Consider the following 18544-nt stretch of genomic DNA (forward strand, 5'->3'; position numbering starts at 1 on the left):
TCACTTGTTGTGTACTGCTTCTAAAAGTAAGTCTGCTTGGAATCGCTTGCATTGTATCATTAGGGGCATTCCATTCAAACATGTCACGTGAAAAATGTTTTTGTTACGAGAACGGTATGTCTATCGTCAGCCTAAACGTTTTTCCCCGCGTAAGCAAGCACGATACGGGATGATTGTTCTGCTGAAAGATATACAAGTGTAACATTTGAGCGAGCCTTCGCCACTTGTTACCTTCATGCTTTGCAGTTTGCAATTAAAAAAGGACAGCCTATAGATAATCCAAGGTCAGGGCCACGTGAGCAAAAAAAAACACGTTTTGTCGAGTTAGCCAAACTAGGTTTTTCAAGAGAGTTATTGAGATTATATTCTTGGATATTTCGGTAAAGTCACGTAGAAGGGAAATAATAAAATCATAAAAAATAAAACAATTATTACGACGTTTCGGCCACAACACAAGCAGCCGTCCTCAGGTGAAGAACAGAGTTGTCGGAAAGACAGCGTCCTAATGAACACTGCTAAGCTTGGCAGCGTATTTTAAGTTGGGTGGGAGGAGAAGAGCGCCTTGACAAAGGAGTTTACATTATTGAGATTACTCTCTGGTCTATTCAGAATGTACATGTTCAGGTCTTCGTCAATCCACTGCTGGATGAGGGCAATCCATCGCCGTGCGGGTTAGGCCCTTCCGCTCGTCAGTGTGGGCGAAAAGTGGTGAATGTAGAACGTGAGAGCGGAGAGTATAACACGTTTGTTCTGCACTGCCCTTGGCTGCCGATCACAGCCCAGTGTTCTTCATTGCAAGGCCCGTGTCCCACTGGCGGCCCCTGGTGGCCTTTAGTGCTGCCCCTGACAATACACAAATGTGAACCCCCCCCCCCCCATATCTTCCTCGTGCTGCTGTCAAACCCCCAATGGTTTCAAATGTGTGGCGGCCCTCACACACTGACGTCTTATCGGTGAAGGTGGCCCTCCTCTGGAAATTAGTGAAGATCACTGACGTCATAGCCTCAGTCTACAAGAACACCAACACCAGCCTGTTGTACAGAATACAACTGGTGATATTGTGAGCCCGAGCCACAAGATCATGATCCTGAATTGGGATATTTGGCTAATTAATTTTTAATATTGCAATTCTCATTACAAGAAAAGCTTTTTCTTGGTTCTTTCGGTAAAGTCACGTAGAAGGGAAGTAATAAAATAATAAAAATAAAACATAATAAAACAATTCTCACGACGTTTCGGCCACAACGCAAGCAGCCATCCTCAGGCGAAGAATGAAACACCCCAAGCTTGGAGCGTATATTTAAGCTGGGTTAGAGGGGGGGGAGGTGGGAAGAAGAGCGCCTAAACAAAATAATTTGCATATCAAGAGGAATTCAGCATATGGAAAATGCGTAGGAGGTGGGCGGGGGGGGTTCCAAATCAATACTATGCCCGTGCATTATGCAGGATTAGCAGCATCAAAGGGGGGGGGAGGGGGGGAGCATTAACAAAGGAAAGGAATGTTAATAGTATGTAGCTGTAGTTACTAAACAACCACGTAAAAAACTACAGTATAAACTGCATGACAAACTAAAGTATAAACTACATAGCATCATCAGTAAACTTACTATACTCTACAATAAGCTGAGTTACTAAACAGTAAGTAATACATGAAAAATTCTACGTTGTAAAAAATTATATAATATGCTTCCATCTAAACTTTATTCTCTTACATCACACGCGTCTATACCGTACTATATACTTCCATAGGCAAAACCAACATTAAATTACATACTGTATTGCTATAAACCACCCTATACCTTATACATTTTTAATATAACACTATGTATTATTCTACCCACCCTAATGTGTATCAAAATGGTTTATTACGTCCTTCCAGTGATTGCTAAGCCAGAATCCATCTTCTCGGTTTAGCAATCACTGGAAGGACGTAATAAACCATTTTGATACACATTAGGGTGGGTAGAATAATACATAGTGTTATATTAAAAATGTATAAGGTATAGGGTGGTTTATAGCAATACAGTATGTAATTTAATGTTGGTTTTGCCTATGGAAGTATATAGTACGGTATAGACGCGTGTGATGTAAGAGAATAAAGTTTAGATGGAAGCATATTATATAATTTTTTACAACGTAGAATTTTTCATGTATTACTTACTGTTTAGTAACTCAGCTTATTGTAGAGTATAGTAAGTTTACTGATGATGCTATGTAGTTTATACTTTAGTTTGTCATGCAGTTTATACTGTAGTTTTTTACGTGGTTGTTTAGTAACTACAGCTACATACTATTAACATTCCTTTCCTTTGTTAATGCTCCCCCCCTTCCCCCCCCCCCCTTTGATGCTGCTAATCCTGCATAATGCACGAGCATAGTATTGATTTGGAACCCCCCCCGCCCACCTCCTACGCATTTTCCATATGCTGAATTCCTCTTGATATGCAAATTATTTTGTTTAGGCGCTCTTCTTCCCACCTCCCCCCCCTCTAACCCAGCTTAAATATACGCTCCAAGCTTGGGGTGTTTCATTCTTCGCCTGAGGATGGCTGCTTGCGTTGTGGCCGAAACGTCGTGAGAATTGTTTTATTATGTTTTATTTTTATTATTTTATTACTTCCCTTCTACGTGACTTTACCGAAAGAACCAAGAAGATGAATCCCTGCAGTCACGAAAGCTTTAAATCGAAAAAGAAAAGCTTTGCCTGAGTCTCGAGACTCATTTTCAGGCTCATCCCACGTGTGAGATGTTTGGGAATGTTATTAAGGAGTGCACTTACTGCCAAAAAGTCACTGCTCTAACGTCATTGTATGTAGATTAACAGGATTTGTTTTGTTCAAGCCACTGCTGGATGAAGGACGACCCAAGCCGTCCGGGTCGTGTGGATTATTTCACCATACTTCACGCTGGTCAATGCGGGTTTCAAGCCGGGCAACATATACAGGAACTCCTCTACTTACGAACATTCGACCTACGCACTTTCAGAGATACGAACGAACCTGTCCGTTTGTCCAGTTGCCTGTTCGGACCGAGAGTCGTAAGTTCAACCGCCGCGCAATAGATGGCGGTGGTGGCATCTCCATCTGCAGAACGTGAAGAACCAGTGGCATCTACATCTACAGAACGTGAAGAACCAGTGGCATCTACATCTGCAGAACGTGAAGAACCAGTGGCATCTACATCTGCAGAACGTGAAGAAGCAGTGGCATCTACATCTGCAGAACGTGAAGAACCAGTGGCATCTACATTTGCAGAACGTGAATAACCAGTGACATCTACAACTGCAGAACGTGAAGAACCAGTGGCATCTACAACTGCAGAACGTGAAGAACCAGTGGCATCTACAACTGCAGGAGATTATACAACTTTTAAAGCCATTCCCCGTGTTTTGTATGTGTATGCCGTACAACATGTTTGGAATTGACAGGAGAAAAGTTGGACTTACGAACACATCTACTTCATACCCTGTCAACCCACACGGTTTACCCGTATTCCTGTACAGGGAAATTGAGTTTACAGGTCCATATGGCGTACATCCGTTTCAATACGGGCACAAGAATATATATTTGTGTTTCTCCCTTGTGATGGAACTTTGTAGGATGAACGTTGATATTTGTAAGGGCGCGGGGTGACCAATAAGGTCTGAATTGGTCTGTAATAAGGTAGCCACGGATCGGGGGTTGACAGGTATTTGTTTTAAAGTGCAAAATAACATAAATCCGAGTCCCAAAGATTATAACGTCGTGACGTCACCACGCAAATATAACATTGTGACGTCACCACGCGAATAAACGTCACGTCACCCCCGAAGGTATAGCGTCGTGACGTCACCGCGCCCGGGTGCCTAGACACCGGCGTGACGTCACCGCGATAATAAACACAAAACACCGACAACTGTCGAAGTGACGTCAAAACCGCGAGCCAACCGCGTCAGGCTCCGTGATCGTGACGTCACGATCATCAAAAGGTGGCCGAACACGAGGCCGCGTCTGTCCGTCCGTCTCTTCCCTTCGCACTCGATGGCACCCGAGCGGCAGTGGACGTCCGAGCAGCTGGCTGGCGACGGCGTGAGCAAGAAGGACGTGATCGTGTTCCTGCAGGAGCACGCCTCCGAGGCGGTGGGTGAAGGACCGATCACGACGGAGGCGGCGGCGGAGGGGTGGATGGTGGATGTTCGGTGAATCGCGCGCGGTTCGATCGCCACTCACGGTCAAATGACCCAGTGACGATTTATCTTGAACCGGGGTGGGGGTGACCTGTGGCCCCTTCTCTCGAGGTCGACTTGGCCTCGGATGAGTCACCTGGCGCGGTGTGTTAAGCGTCGCGACTCGGGGGAGACGAAGGCGGTCGTGAAAGGGAAGGGGCATGATGCGGCACAGCAGGATGCGGAGCTGATTGGACTCCTAGCGGCGTTTAGGGATCGGCCTCTGTGGTTGGAGGCTCGTGAAGGACGCTGCTGCTGGGCGGTTGGGAGGCGGGAGGGAGCGACGCTCACAACAACGAGCGGAGCGCCGGGTGGATAAAACGCAGCGAGTTGGTACAGGGACACGTGTGGTGCGTCTGCCGGTCATCTCAGCCAATTGTAACCCACGTGGCACCTGGGTCATTCCATGATCTGCCAGTAGCGAGTCTAAGACACGACGAAGCCTCAAGGTGCACCTAGCCTGGTATCTTAAGTGCCGTGGTGACGTCACTGCCACTCAGTGGCGATCGGCGGCCGTTGTTGAGAGGAGATTGAGCAATGGCCAGCCAGCGTGGGGTTGGTGGTCGTGGTATCACCAGTAACGCGAAATGTTACTGGTAGGAACCTCCTGGTTATACCAGCCCACAGGGGATTATTGTGTCCGTCCGTCGTGCAGGGAGGTGCTGGGTGGGGAGGGAGGGGCGGGGTGGGTGGGGGTGGGAGGGGCTGGGTGGGTGGGGAGGGTGGGGCTGGGTGGGTGGGGCTGGGTGGGAGGGGCTGGGTAGGGAGGGGCTGGTTACCCCGTGGTGCCCTTATAATACTCAACGTTTAACCTACTCACGCCGGCTTGTGCCCGCCCTCACAGTCGGGCATATTTGCGGAATACACCACGCCGCCGTTGACCCTGGCCATTGACCGTGCAAGCCAACGTTCCTACCAGCTCCCTCCGCAGGAATGTGTTAACTACCTCGCCTGGTATACAGGAGGGTCGTGGGTTCGATGTGGAGTAAAACAAACGGAGGACCCGGAGAAAAATCCACGCGACCACGGGGAGAACGTGAAAACTCTAAATAAACAGCAGCAGGCGTCAGGGGGGGTTAACCTCTTGCCACTGTGTCATGGTGGGCCATGACATCAAGGGTGAATTGATGGTCATAAGATGAGGCCCAGACTTGGCGAATCCAACCTTCTGGTGGCCCAATCCCACTCTTAAAATACACGTTTATGCACAGACGAATGATTTCGACGTTACGCATGCCCGGTAGATTTTTTTTTGGAAATTGATGTTTGCCCCCATTATTCGATTGAGGTTTAGAATGCTATTGTGTCAACACTGGCCCATTAGCTAAATGTCTGATACTGAGTTAGTGGTGCCATGGCCATTGGCGGAGCCAGCATTTTCAGGTAGGGGGCGGGCGACCCCTCCAGCAATGAAAAATGATAGAGTAGTTAGTGAGTAAGGAGTTCTAGATTTGAAGCTTTCGTGACTGCAAGGATTCATATTCTTAGGGTTTTTCATACAGCTATCGTGCTGTGACGGTTCCGCCTGAAGACGGAAGCTTGTGTTGCCTCCGAAACGTCGTGATTTTTTATTTTATTTTACTTTTATTAATTTTAATTAAAAAAATTACCTACGTGACTTTACCGAAAAAACCTTAATAATATGAGTAAGGAGTTAGTGAGTAAGAAGTTGTTAATGAGTAAGGAGTTGTTAGTAAGTAAGGAGTTGTTAGTAAGTAAGGACTTGTGCCTTGCTTTTTATTCGACGCGTGTGCGGCGATGGCCCAGCCATCGATCGAGGGTCGAATTCGAACCACGTGGTGTGATCAGTGGCGTACTGTATACGCGACTGTGCACAACTCTGAGTCACTTATAGCTGCTTTGCCGTTACTTATTGCCAATTATGGACTCAGGGGCCGTCCATAAATGACGTCACGCTAGGTGCGTGACGTCAGACATTTGTGACGATGTGTGACGAGGGCGGGGGGGGGTTTGAGAAATGTGACGTCACATCAAAATGTGCAACTTTAAATAAATATAGACAACACGTTCTACTTAATTAAATAGACGTTTTAATAAATGTTTTCTCCTACAACATCAGAGTGCAGCGCCACATTAAATACGCATGACAATGACAATAGTTTAAAGCGATTTGAAGCATGTTTTTTTTTGGGGGGGGGCAGAGCTTTGTGACGTAATATTTGGGGGGTGGGGGGGTCTGACTTTTTGTGACGCCGTGTGACGAAGGGGGGGGGGGGCGGGGGAGTCAAAAATCGTCCAAAATCGTCCAAAATCGAGTGACGTCATTTATGGACGGCCCCGCAGACTATTGCCCATCATCTCATAGATTCCCTGGCACATAAATATTATGCTGCACAGTGGCAGTGGGGGTCGAAAAATGCCGATTTATTACTCATAAACCCCAATGATCCGATCGAAATGAGGGATTTCGATCGGATCATTTGGGGGGGGGCACGTGCCACCCCACCCCACTGGCTCCACCAGTGGCCATGACCAGGTCTGCCCCTCTGCGTTTGTGTATTTCCTTTAGGACAGCCTGAGTCTTGAGTATAAATTTTCAGTCTGGGGGATCCGGCTTAACTGACATTTTACGTTTTTGTTTATGTCAGAGGTAAGTGACGCACCCAGAGAAACCCCACACAAACGAGAGAGATGGCTATATATTCTTAGGTTTTTTCGGTAAAGTCACGTAGGTAAAAAATTAAAATTAATAAAAGTAAAATAAAAAAGTAAAATACAAATAAAATAAAAATCACGACGTTTCGGAGGCAACACAAGCCTCTGTCTTCAGGTGGAACCGTCACAGCACGATAGCTGTATCAAGTAAGAGAAATTCCAAGAAAAGAGTCCTTGTATATATACTGGTTGAGGGTGGGAGGAGCCAAGGTAGGCCCTGGAGCCTTTGAGATGGCACACAGGGACCTGCACAGAAAGCTTCTCGAACCCACTCACAGGACTGTCGCCACCTGCCCACCTCACAGGGTTTTGGGGGGGGGTTGTTTGCAAACCTGCGTGAACCACCAACCCTTGCCTCCAGACATCTGGGTTACAGGCCTACACCACCACAGCTTATTTTGGACTTTGGTGTTTGCTGCAATAATTGACAACTATGGTTTTTTTTGGCTACTATTTCAACAACAAGACATTTGGTATATGAATTGCATCACACCACAAATTTCGACCGTGCCACTTGGAGCATAGGGGGCATTGTGGCTTCTACACTGTCTATACACTCATGTTGACTCGTGCTGTAAGCAGACACGACCAAAAAAAAATTTACTTTATAGCCTGTAACAGACTATTGGGGCAAGTGCTGTTAGCGAGCATCTATGAAGGCCGGCACAGCACACAAGGGGGTGGGTGGCCAACACCACGCCCGGCCGCCTTTGTCTCCCTAGCGGCGATGTTTACACCTAGGGGAGGCCCAGTACCGGTTCAGATTGTTGGCCGTGAGTGGGAATCGATATGGGATCGCCTGGTTCGCAGTGCAGCGTAGCGCTAACATCTACGCCACCGCTGTCAGCAGAGGGCAGTGCAGCACAGCACATATTGGCATCGTTGCTGTGTTTCATCTCAATCAAGCCGCACTCTGACCACCGTGGTGAAGTATAGACTAATTTATACCCGGCGATCCAGCAGGGTGTGGGGAGGATTGCCAAACCAGTGGATTGCTAAACCAGCCGTACGTGTTGGTTGACTGCAGTACACTGTTTAGTTTCTGGTGCTTACCCCCCCCTCCCGCATCTACGATTTGCACGGTTGGCTACGTACGGTGCGAAAGAAGTTCAACATACATACACTGCCACTTGGGGGGAGCGCTGCTTTGATCCCGGCCGCCGGGCTTGAGAGTTTAATTCCCAGTCACGGCTCTTCACAAGCTCACACCGGACAGTGCGGTGAGGCATGGTCACACAATGTCCCGTGATCGATATGGCGTAGAGGAGGCTTTCAACGGGCAGTGCATTAATTCTAGATTTGAAGCTTTCGTGACTGCAAGGATTCATATTCTTAGCTTTATTATACTGCGTGGCTTTATTATACCTACGTGGCTTTACCGAAAGAACCAAAGAGTATGGATCCCTGCAGTCACGAAAACTTAAAATCTAGATTGGCTTTATTCTAATTTTAGGCAAAATATTGTGATGTAAACTGTTGTCGTGAATGGCAAATGATTTAACTTGTGCTGCGGCGCCCTCTGGTGGAAAAGTGTAGCACGCCTCTGCAGAAATTGCACTCGAGGTTTATGCGGAGTGACCACCACGACGGTAATAATTACAGCTGATATAGCAGCGCCTTTCATAAAATACCACAGCGCTTTGCATCAATGACAATGGTGGCGAGGTTGATAGTGATAAGTGGGGCAGTGTAGCGGTTAGCACACTGCGCTACGAACCCGGCGACCTGAGTTCGATTCCCGTTCATGGCCAACACCGGTGACAATTATCTGAACCGATCTGGGGCCTCCCCTAGGTTGACTCGGCCTCAAATGGGTGCCTGGTGCGGTGTGTAAACATTACCACCGGGGAGACAAAGGCGGCCGGGCGCGGTGTTGGCCACCCACCCCCTCGTGTGCCGTGCCGGCCTTCAAAGGTGCTCGCGAACGGCACTTGCCCCAACAGTCTGTTCAGGCTATATGGGGGATCATTGTCTTTTGATAAGTGCAATACAAAAAAATACAATGACATGGCATTGATATCAATGACATCACGCCATTAGAACTTAATTAAAATATTGGATGTAGATCAATTTGAATAGGAATACAAAAATAAAATGTAACCCTATGCCTGTCCACTGATGGTCTCCTTGCCCCGTGGCCGGTCATGGGGTTTGTTTGACCATATTTCACCATGCTGGTCTGATACAAGCAACACATTTGTGCATTACGCTGGTGGGGATGTAGGCGAAGGCCAGCTTCATGTACAAGTACACGACTTTGGACACAAGCACAGCTGGCCTTGTTCCAAAGTCGGTGTGCTTACGCCCAGTGTACATCGTCTCGGCGACCAACCACTGCTGTGAGACTCCACCGTTTTGGGCCATCTGTGGGGAATTTCCCTGCATTATAAACGCTTTCAGTCCTGTGTAAATCAATCGTTTTAGCCGTGGCCCTCTTTGCCCAGTCCCGTGGGTTTTGCACGAGGAATCTGCTGCGTTTTTGTTACGATTCCCAACTCTCGCTTTGGGCTCTTTGGCTTGCCTGTCCATCCGCACGCCTGCCTCGTTAGAGTCCCACTGCCCGAGCGTTGTCCCATCATCATGTCTTGGTGAATGCTCTGCTTCGCAATGCTTGCTTTACGAACAAGCGTAGGAACGCATAGCTTTGCTGGCCATGAGAATGTGAAATGATTGTAAAGCTCCTAAACGTCCTTTTCCAGTTTTTTTGAGGACCGTTGCTGTAAAACATCTCATTTGTGAATCATTAAATGTAATACATGCGATTTAGACAGTTCAGTTTCAGTTTATTTTTTATTACGCTGTGAGCCAAGTAGCTCTTAAATCGGGTTTCATCAACAAAAAAGACCACAGACATACGCAACAAGTCACAGTAAAAGGATAACAGGAAGTTCCAGAGTGCTTTGCATTCCTGCATATATTCTGTACAATGTCAGTGAGGCCCAGTGGCTGAAAAGAGTTGAAATTGTGTCCTTTTTTTATTTTAGGCAGCTGTCCAAAAATTATGAAACCGAATTGCAAAATAACTGCCGCTTGTTTTGTGCGTAGTTTGACTGAGAGTGTTGCGGTTGTGCGTTCTGACTGTTGATGCGCAATCTCTGCAGTTCCTTGCAGAGCAGAAGTTGCTGGGGAACCTGAAGAATGTGGCCAAAACGGCAAAGAAAGAGCACTTGGCCCAGGCTTATGCCCTACTGTTTGACACAAAGGTACGCATACACAAAAACTTGGCACACATGTGAGGAGCGCTGGTACGGTGGTTAGCACACTACGCTATGAACCTGGCTCCTCCGAGTTCAGTTGCTGCACGCAGCTAACATTCACGATGAATATTTTACTCGGTTCTAGGGTCTCCCGTAGGTTGATTCAGCCTCGATGTTGAGTATTTGGTGCAGCTTGTAGACTTCAGCACGGGGTGGACAAAGGCGGATGGCTAGCCGTGGTGGAGGCCACATCACCCCCTTGTATGCCATGCCAGACTTGCTAACAGCGCTCGCCTTGACAGTCGGAGGGCGCCACGGTCGCGAGATGTTAACTACCTCGTCTGGTTTACAGGCGGTCGTGGGTTCGATCCCGACCCTGATGCCTGCTGTATATTTTGAGTTTGCATGTTCTCCCCGTGGTCGCGTGGATTTTTCTCCCGGTCTTCCGTTTTTTCCCTCCACATTTAGAATCAACATGCCTTTTGAGTATTTGGTTTGCTATACATTTCTAGATTAGCCACTTCGTTGGGGTATCATTTGTGGCCAGGTCGCTTCTGAAAAATAGCTATATAGCACAGTGGGCCTTACTTGGTAAAATAAACATAGTCGTAGTGTATACAGGGGCCATTGTTTGTCTCCATGCTGCACGCACATGGTTTACGGATTTGCAAACAAAAGAGAGTTTTCAAGTTTGTGTTTTTCTCGCGTCGCCAGAACTCGCCACACACCACGAGGCAGCCATCGATGTTCGGCAAAGTGCCAAACTAACGTCGCCGAAATTTGTCGAGCACAGCACAGGTAGCGCCTGCAATGGGGAGCTTTCTATTTGTAATCGCGGCATGGCCATATGTTAGTGCGGTTGGTAGCAGCGCTAGGGCAGCTTGTGCAGCGGTGAACAGCAGGTTTCCCAGTTTTTTGGAATTAGCAGCGGCATCGTCACCTGCGACCTGCCGTGAAAAAAATGCTGCATTTGCCCGAGAGAACGTAAGACCACGGAGATGGAGCGATGAAATAAAACCATGCGCAGGATCTAGACAGATCGTTACATCGCGAGAACACGAGCGACGACTTGAGGAGGGGTCTTCATCCAGCAGCGGGTTGATCATTGCTGACCCACGACGGTGATACTAACGATGACGGTAAATATCTGCCGTGCCTGCCGTGGTGGTCAGCGTGGCTGTTGAGATTTTGCGTCCGCTTCGCTCGCCCTCACACCAATGCCCGTGCCCCCCCCCCTCACCGCTACCTCCCCCCACACCCAACACCCTCCCACACCCCCCACAGAGTTTCCGAGGGGAGGTTGCGGCGAAGGAGGCGTCCGGCCAGGCCAAGGACGTGAAGGACGCCGGCGCGGCGGAGGAGGTGGTGACGGCGGTGGCGGCGGCAGAGGCACCGGTGGAAGAGGTAGCACTTGTACCCACACACTGCCAACGTCGTCAGTCACAGCAGAGGGCGACACTCATAAATTAAACGTGCGTTGCAGGCGACGATGGAGTTAGTGTTTCTCATGATGGCCTCTGCACATGCACGATAAGGGCTGGTTATATATATATGGGGTATAGGGATGGGTGGGTTGGCAAATGGATTTGTGGGGGAGAGGATGAGTGGGTAGGTGAATGCATGAATGGGTGGGTTATTGAATAGGTAGGTGGGTTTGCGGATGGATGGGTGATTTGATATATGGGTTGGTGGGTGTGTTAGTGGATCGGAGGGTTTGTAGATGGGTGATTTGTGTGATTGGATGGGAGAACGCAATAGGTGGATGTATAGTGAAGTGGATAAATTGGTGGATTGTGGGTGAATGGATTCATTTTTTTTATACTGATACATAGCAGAGAAAGGACTTGTTTAACCAGGCGGAACTCATGAGTCTCATTTGCTGGAATGACCCGGGGTGTGTGATCCCAATAGAGTCATTCAAGGGTAATTCTTTTCAACATGGACCCAATCGCCCGGCACACAATGAATGGCCTTCTCTCGTGAATGACAGAGAGGAATCTTTAACGTCCGCTGTGAGTGAAGCGGACGGCGCGTAGCAGTATTGTTATGATTGATACTCGCCACGGCAGCCTTCGTTATGGCCTTGTCCCACCAGCGTTAGACCAGAGTGTGCCAAAAGGATAACAGTACAGGCTATAAAGAAAGCTGTCTTTGGTGTAGGCCAGTCAATTTCAAAGACAATGCCTTTGTTATTTATCAGAGCATGTTTGTTTGCATGTTTTGCCACAAGTACGTGTAGTTAATGCACACTTGATGCCTTGCAAAAGGTATCAGTTTGATGTTTGAACCTCTTAATCGTTTTGATACTGCCAAAAAGGTCCAATAGAAATAACCAGGGCGGCCGCTGGGTTCAAACCGTGAACTTGTGCGACAAGTGCGGGGGCGAACGGGCTGCCCCGTGTCACCGCCCCGATGAGGGAGAGGCGAGTGTCCGTGTGGATCAATAGCATGGGCAGTGCACACTGAGCAATGTTGATTTGCTCTCTCGCACAGTTTAACAGTTTTTTAACCTACCCCCCCGCCCCCCCCCCCCCCGATTAACTTGCAAACTCTGTCAATATTTTGTTGCAGAGAACTCGCAGGAATCATCGTGATGTGGCAGGATATGTGTTTTTTTCCCTTTGTGTGCGCTTGAACGATAAAGCGGTGATGTCCCCAGCATCCAACGCTGTCTGAGTTTTGTGCCAGTACTCAAATACAGCTGACACGCTGACACGCTCCGGCTTTTTGTTGAAATGACCTGGGCAAAATAAAGATTGTACATTAATCGGAAAAATAGAAAAAGCCTCGTAAGTAGAGGTGCGGCGGTTAGTTTAGCCCAGCGACTTGATGAATTGTCGCGCTTCGTGGTCAAGAATCGATTCAGGAATCGGTTATTATCTCATCGTGTGGTGAATGTAGCTGCCAATAGTGGCTGTGGGGTTAGGTGAAGCCGTACTGGATCAATTGTCATTGATTCTCACACGCGCGATTCAATGCATGTATTGTGAGTCTTAAGAATCGACTACTCAAGGTTTGCGGAGTAAATAAAGGACTGCTATTTTTCGTGTTGAAAATATTGGCGGTGACCTGGCGTAGCGGTATCGTTTCCGCTGCTTGCTACAGAGGTTCGAGGGTTTGGATCCGGGGGCAGCCCTGATTAATACCACGCTGTCTAATAGCCGTAACGATACCACGCGCCGTCCACTTTCCAGTGGATGTTAAAGATCCCGTGACGTCATACGCAGGAGGAGGCCATTCTGTGCCGGTGTCTCGAGTCCAAATATGGCAGATTCGAAAATCGCTCCACAAATGACTCGATTTGGATGATACATAGCAATCATCGCCCGCTACAGGCGGACTAACACCTCAGGTTCGCTCTTGCAAATGAGACTATCCTGGTCTCATGAGTTCTCACATGGTTAATCAAAATAAACATGATAATTATTCACGACGAGATTAAGAACACATTTTAGCAATCTATTCAATCGTTTCTTTATGATGATGCAACAATTGATGCATCAATACACCATTGCTTTATACGACAAAATGTTTATTCGACCTGGCTTTGCCTTCGACGATACATCATCGCGTCGACCAATACCTCGCCATACTAACGGTAATAACAAGGAATCACGGTAAATGTTTTGGGAAAACTGGATGATGTAAGCGTGCACGTAATTTACGCTTACACTTTATTTCTTCGAAAAAAAGAAACATCGCAGGATAGGCTTTGAGAGGTAACCTCGTGGCTCTGTTGCTCGATACGTCGCATGTGCCGATAAAGTTTGAGTGCCTCTCGAGTCATCGCGTGAAGTTGTCGAGCGGCTTACCGTGCGGCTGTCAAGTAACGGGCATCCTCGTGGTGGGAGCACGAGAGCCAGGTGTTCCACTCGAAGCGTTCCGCAGAGGTCAACACAAAATTTGGTCGTGGGCCTAAACTAGAGGGAGTTCTCTTTAGAGTTTTTGAGCAACTCTTCCACCCCTACTCTTAGGTTTTTTTCGGTAAAGTCACGTCGGTAAAAAATGAATAATAAAAGTAATAGAAATTATAATAGAAATAAAATTATAAATCACGACGTTTCGGAGGCAAACACAAGTCTCCGTCGGCCATTGTGAGACATTTCTATCACTTGATACGGCAAATCTAGCTGTGACGATCCCACCTGATGACGGAGACTTGTGTTGCCTCTGAAACGTCGTGATTTATAATTTTATTTCTATTATTTTTTACTTTTATTTTTTATTTTTACCTACGTGACTTTACCGAAAAAACCTAAGAGTATGAATCCTTGCAGTCACGAAAGCTTCAAATCTTCCACCCCTGATCAGGAGTCTTGGAAGAGGTTAGCGCTGCCCACACTTTAACCCACCGCAAGCGAAACCTTGCCCATCGACTGGCGGTACCCATTTATTTTTCTATTGGGTGAAGAGGCGAGAGGGTAGGATGTAAGACACTTTTGCACCACTCTTCAGCTGTCAAAGCGGGAGATGGGATCAGACTGGTGACCCCTGGATTGCAGGTCCCCAGTGCGTTAACCATTGACACCGCTGTGGAAATTCCATTTGTTGCTCAGCCATTGTGAGATATTTCTATGTGTGTGTGGCAAACTGGTAACCGGATTTTACCAGTTCATTTTTTTTTTCAGAAATGGCAAAAAATTATGTTTACAAACCGAGTACATTCACAGCGCCCTATCGTTGAGCTTTTGTTTACTTGTCCCGATTTCTTCTGATAGTCTCTAAGCCAGGATTTGTATTTTTTTCCAGCATTTTCTCTTGTTTTCAATAAATGTATAAATAGTTTTTTTTTATCTGTGTGTGTGCATGTACTTTTTTACGATACTGTTCTGCTCTTTCAACAGTTTCTTTTGTTTACCAATCGTTCATATCCGTCCATTACCTCTCCGCATTGTCACCGTTTGACTTTTTTGCCGCTCATCCTCGGTGCAGACTCGGAGCGAGCGTGGATACAATTATCTGGCGACTTCAAGGAAAGCGCGATGCCCAATCGAGGCCGATCGATTCGTTAAACGTTCTGTTGGTAGACTGGTGCGGGGGAAATAATTCTCTTCCCTTCGTCATGAGTGAGGGCTCGAGGTTCGGGCAAAGATTTTGTCCCGCCGACAAGTTTTGCCCTTGAGCCAACTCGCGTCGTCCGTTGTGTCTTGCCAGGGCCCACCCAAGTACACAAAGTCGGTGCTGAAGCGCGGCGACAAGGTGACCGTGCCGCGTAAAGGGGACACGGTTTCCTGCTGGTACACTGGCACGCTGGTGGACGGGACCGTGTTCGACACCAACATCACGACCAGTACGTCGCCGCTACGCCCTCGTCACGTAGGCGTGTGCATGCGCGCGCGGCTGGCGGAGGGTACCGCTGATTTTCGACTCGTGTTCCCGAAAGTTTTGACGTCGGCCACCTTTCACGACGGCAGAAACTGTTGTGTTGTCGGTGTGTAACGATAAAGCAATTCCTCGATGAAGATCACTTTTCTCAAGATGAACGTGCAAGACGACGCGTGCAGTGAGTCGCGTTTGGAAGAATCGATGCTGGGAGGCTGCCACATGCGCCATTGTTAAAAACAATAAGATTCTTGATGACAATTTTGACCCCGAGGCCTGATAATTCATTGAATAGAATGATGGATGACCTTCATTTCTAAGCAGGAAACAAGCCCATCGTGGTGCGCGGTGCCACAGTCGTCAGCGCACTGCTGTGTGAACCCCGGCAACACGAGTTCAATTCCCAGCCACGGCTAAGATCAGCGGTGTGCGACACCTGAACTGGTCCCGTGCGCCATGTTCACCAACCCGCGCTGAGCAGCGCCGTGAAGTATGGTCTCACAACACCCACGACCAACGCGGTGTGGGGAGACCTCCATCCCAGAGTGAATTGACAAAGGGCTATGATTTACTATTTTTATTAAGCGAGCCCACTGACAAGAAGCAGCTGACGAGCATTGTGATCGTGTGCGACTCGTTGGTTGCATATACGTCACTGTTAAGGTGACGGGGTGAAGCAATTCCCTTGACTATTTTGACGGTGCGTGAATTTCTTGCAGGTGCCAAAAAGAAAAAAGCCACCAAGCCGCTGTCGTTTAAAGTTGGGTTGGGCAGAGTCATCCGCGGGGTAAGTTCACCGGTTGCCCAGGGTCACTGCGCAGCTTCTTACGTCACGAAGTTAGTTTCCACATTGCCGTTGAAACCTAACAAAATGAGTCCCGTTTTGATTTTTAGATTTTCTTGCTGTGGATTTCACAGCTCATGATGATTGCTTGTGTAGCAGTCGAAACGTCGTGAGAATTTGTATTGTTTAATATTTTTATTATTGTGTTATTTCCCTTCTACGTGACTTTACCGAAAGAACCAAGAATATAAAAATGAGTCCCATACATATGTATGTTGAAATTCTTTTGCACCCTGCTAATCGGGGTCATGTGTTCCCCCTCGCCTTCTGCCCCCCCCCCCGTCACCATTGTCCCTGTGTTTCCACCTCAGTGGGACGAGGCGTTGTTGACCATGAGCAAGGGTGAGAAGGTGCGCTTGGAGATCGAGCCTGAGTGGGCTTATGGCAGGAAGGGCATGCCAGATGCCAAGTATCCTTTTTGGTTCTTGTGTGCGTACGGGAGTGTGTGTGTGTTTGTGTGCGTGCACGCGTACGGGGAGCGGTAGTGTAGTGGTTAGCGCGCTGCGCTCCGAACCCAGAGAGCCGAGTTCGATTCACAATCGTGGCCACGACCACCAACATCAGTGATGATTATCTGAACCGGTCCTGGACTTTCCGGAGGTCGACTCAGCCTCAAATGAGTACCTGGTACAATGTGTAAACATTGCCGTTCTGAAGACAAAGGCAGCCGGGTGTGGTGCTTGTCACCCACCCCCTCATGTGCCGTGCTGGCCTTCATAGGTGCTCGCTTAACAGCACTTGCCTCAACAGACCTGTTAAGGCTATACGGGGGATCTTTGTCTTTGCGCTTGTGTGTACTGCAGTGTATGCTGTTGTTTGTGTTTGACGGCATGCGATGTTGCATCTCCGTGAAAAGATTCAACAGCGAAGCCAGCGATGATTAATGTTAGGACACTGCTTCAATTGCATCACGGTGCAAACGTGTAATAAGTGTGGAACGATGCGTGAATTCATCATAATTACCACCATTTTTAAGCTCACGATAGATGCATTGAATTGAAGGTGTAAGAACTGATCTTTCTCAGTTCCTTTTGTTTACGTAATGGGTTTACGTCACCGCGACAGCCAATAAAGGTGCTACCATTCACCAGTGAATTGTGATGATCCGTCAAATCAAGAAGACGAAAAGGTCCACCCTTGCGTATCGGTCATGTACTGTATGTACGTTGAACTTCTTTCGCACCGTACGTAGCTGACCGTGCTAATCGGAGGTGCTGGTTCAATGTAGGTTGAACCGGGGGTAGAAAGACGCAAATAAGTAATAGCACGCCTTTCATCGGACGTATAACTGCATCGTTCTGGATGAGCGGAACGGTGTCAATCGCAGACGATGCGAGTGCACGCGGCCCCGACGTTGACCTGCGCGGTGACACACGTATAACCCTTCGATGTTCCTACTTCCTTAACTCCCTTCGCAGGATTCCGCCAAATGCAAAGTTGATTTTTGAAGTGGAGCTGGTGGACGTTCAGTGAAAGCCAGAAGAGAGAGCCCACCCCACTGTTTCACGGAAGAAAAAAAACACAAACACACCATCTCCGAATCACACTTTTTACAAATGAACGCGCTTTTACAGGCTGGTCAAATTCTCTCTCACCTGAGCAGTGAATTAAGCTGCATCTTTCACCGTGACTGGGGGTTCAACCCTAGCGGCTGATCCTTTGACTTGGCTTGTTGCTGGACTTCAGTATGAGGATGCCTTGGACTCTGAAGATCCGTAAGCTTTTGAATGCATACAAGAGATATCGCAGCAAGCGCGCGTGGTGTGTGTGTGTTTTGGTCGTCCACAAGTAAAACCGCCGTACTTCAGTCTTGGTGGTCTGCATGTTTGGCGAGTTTATGTTGACTCCGTGGTTTAGTATAAATGGCGCGGCAAACCTCGCCAAGCCGCCCGACGTTGGGGCTTGTGGGAGTTGTTTCACGGGGAGGTTGAATAATAAATTGCCCATGAAACACACCGCGTTAACGCGTGTTCGTCGGTACAATATTTTTCCGTCGTTTGGTGACCCTTCACTCGACACTTTTGGGGATCGTCGAATGCCACATTGGGCTTAACGTGATACATTAAAAGTTGAAAACTTGAGAGATGTGGATGATTCTCGTTCGTAAGAGTAACCTATGTCTCATTTGCAAGAGTCGGCTGGGTCTCATTTGCAAGAGTGATCTGGGCCTCATTTGCAAGATTCACTTGGGTCTCATTTGCAAGAGTGACCTGGCTCTCATTCGCAACAGTGACCTGTTAGTGCGATGTCTGTTGCACTGGGACCACACCCTGCACCGAGTCTTTGCTCTACCCAGTGACT

General features: G+C 47.9%; 1 protein-coding gene across 1 annotated transcript; it reads left to right on the plus strand.

Moving 5' to 3' along the window:
* The first annotated feature begins 3917 nt into the window (after positions 1 to 3917).
* FKBP3 (FKBP prolyl isomerase 3) lies at positions 3918 to 18198 on the plus strand. Its single transcript, XM_078608545.1, has 7 exons — positions 3918 to 4118; positions 9982 to 10083; positions 11362 to 11481; positions 15232 to 15367; positions 16119 to 16186; positions 16555 to 16652; positions 17662 to 18198. The coding sequence occupies exons 1-7, from the start codon at positions 4020 to 4022 to the stop codon at positions 17714 to 17716; spliced, it is 678 nt and encodes a 225-aa protein (XP_078464671.1). The 5' UTR covers positions 3918 to 4019; the 3' UTR covers positions 17717 to 18198.
* Positions 18199 to 18544: the final 346 nt, after the last annotated feature.

The sequence above is a fragment of the Lampetra planeri genome, chromosome 30 (assembly GCF_965212315.1).
Source record: "Lampetra planeri chromosome 30, kcLamPlan1.2.h2, whole genome shotgun sequence".
Classification (NCBI taxonomy): Eukaryota; Metazoa; Chordata; class Hyperoartia; order Petromyzontiformes; family Petromyzontidae; genus Lampetra; species Lampetra planeri.

Coding starts and splice junctions, on each gene's coding strand:
- FKBP3 (XM_078608545.1), top strand. CDS start 4,020: ATGGCACCCGAGCGGCAGTGGACGTCCGAGCAGCTGGCTGGCGACGGC. Junction 15,368..16,118: donor CGACACCAACATCACGACCA/GTACGTCGCCGC, acceptor AATTTCTTGCAG/GTGCCAAAAAGAAAAAAGCC. Junction 16,187..16,554: donor TGGGCAGAGTCATCCGCGGG/GTAAGTTCACCG, acceptor TTTCCACCTCAG/TGGGACGAGGCGTTGTTGAC.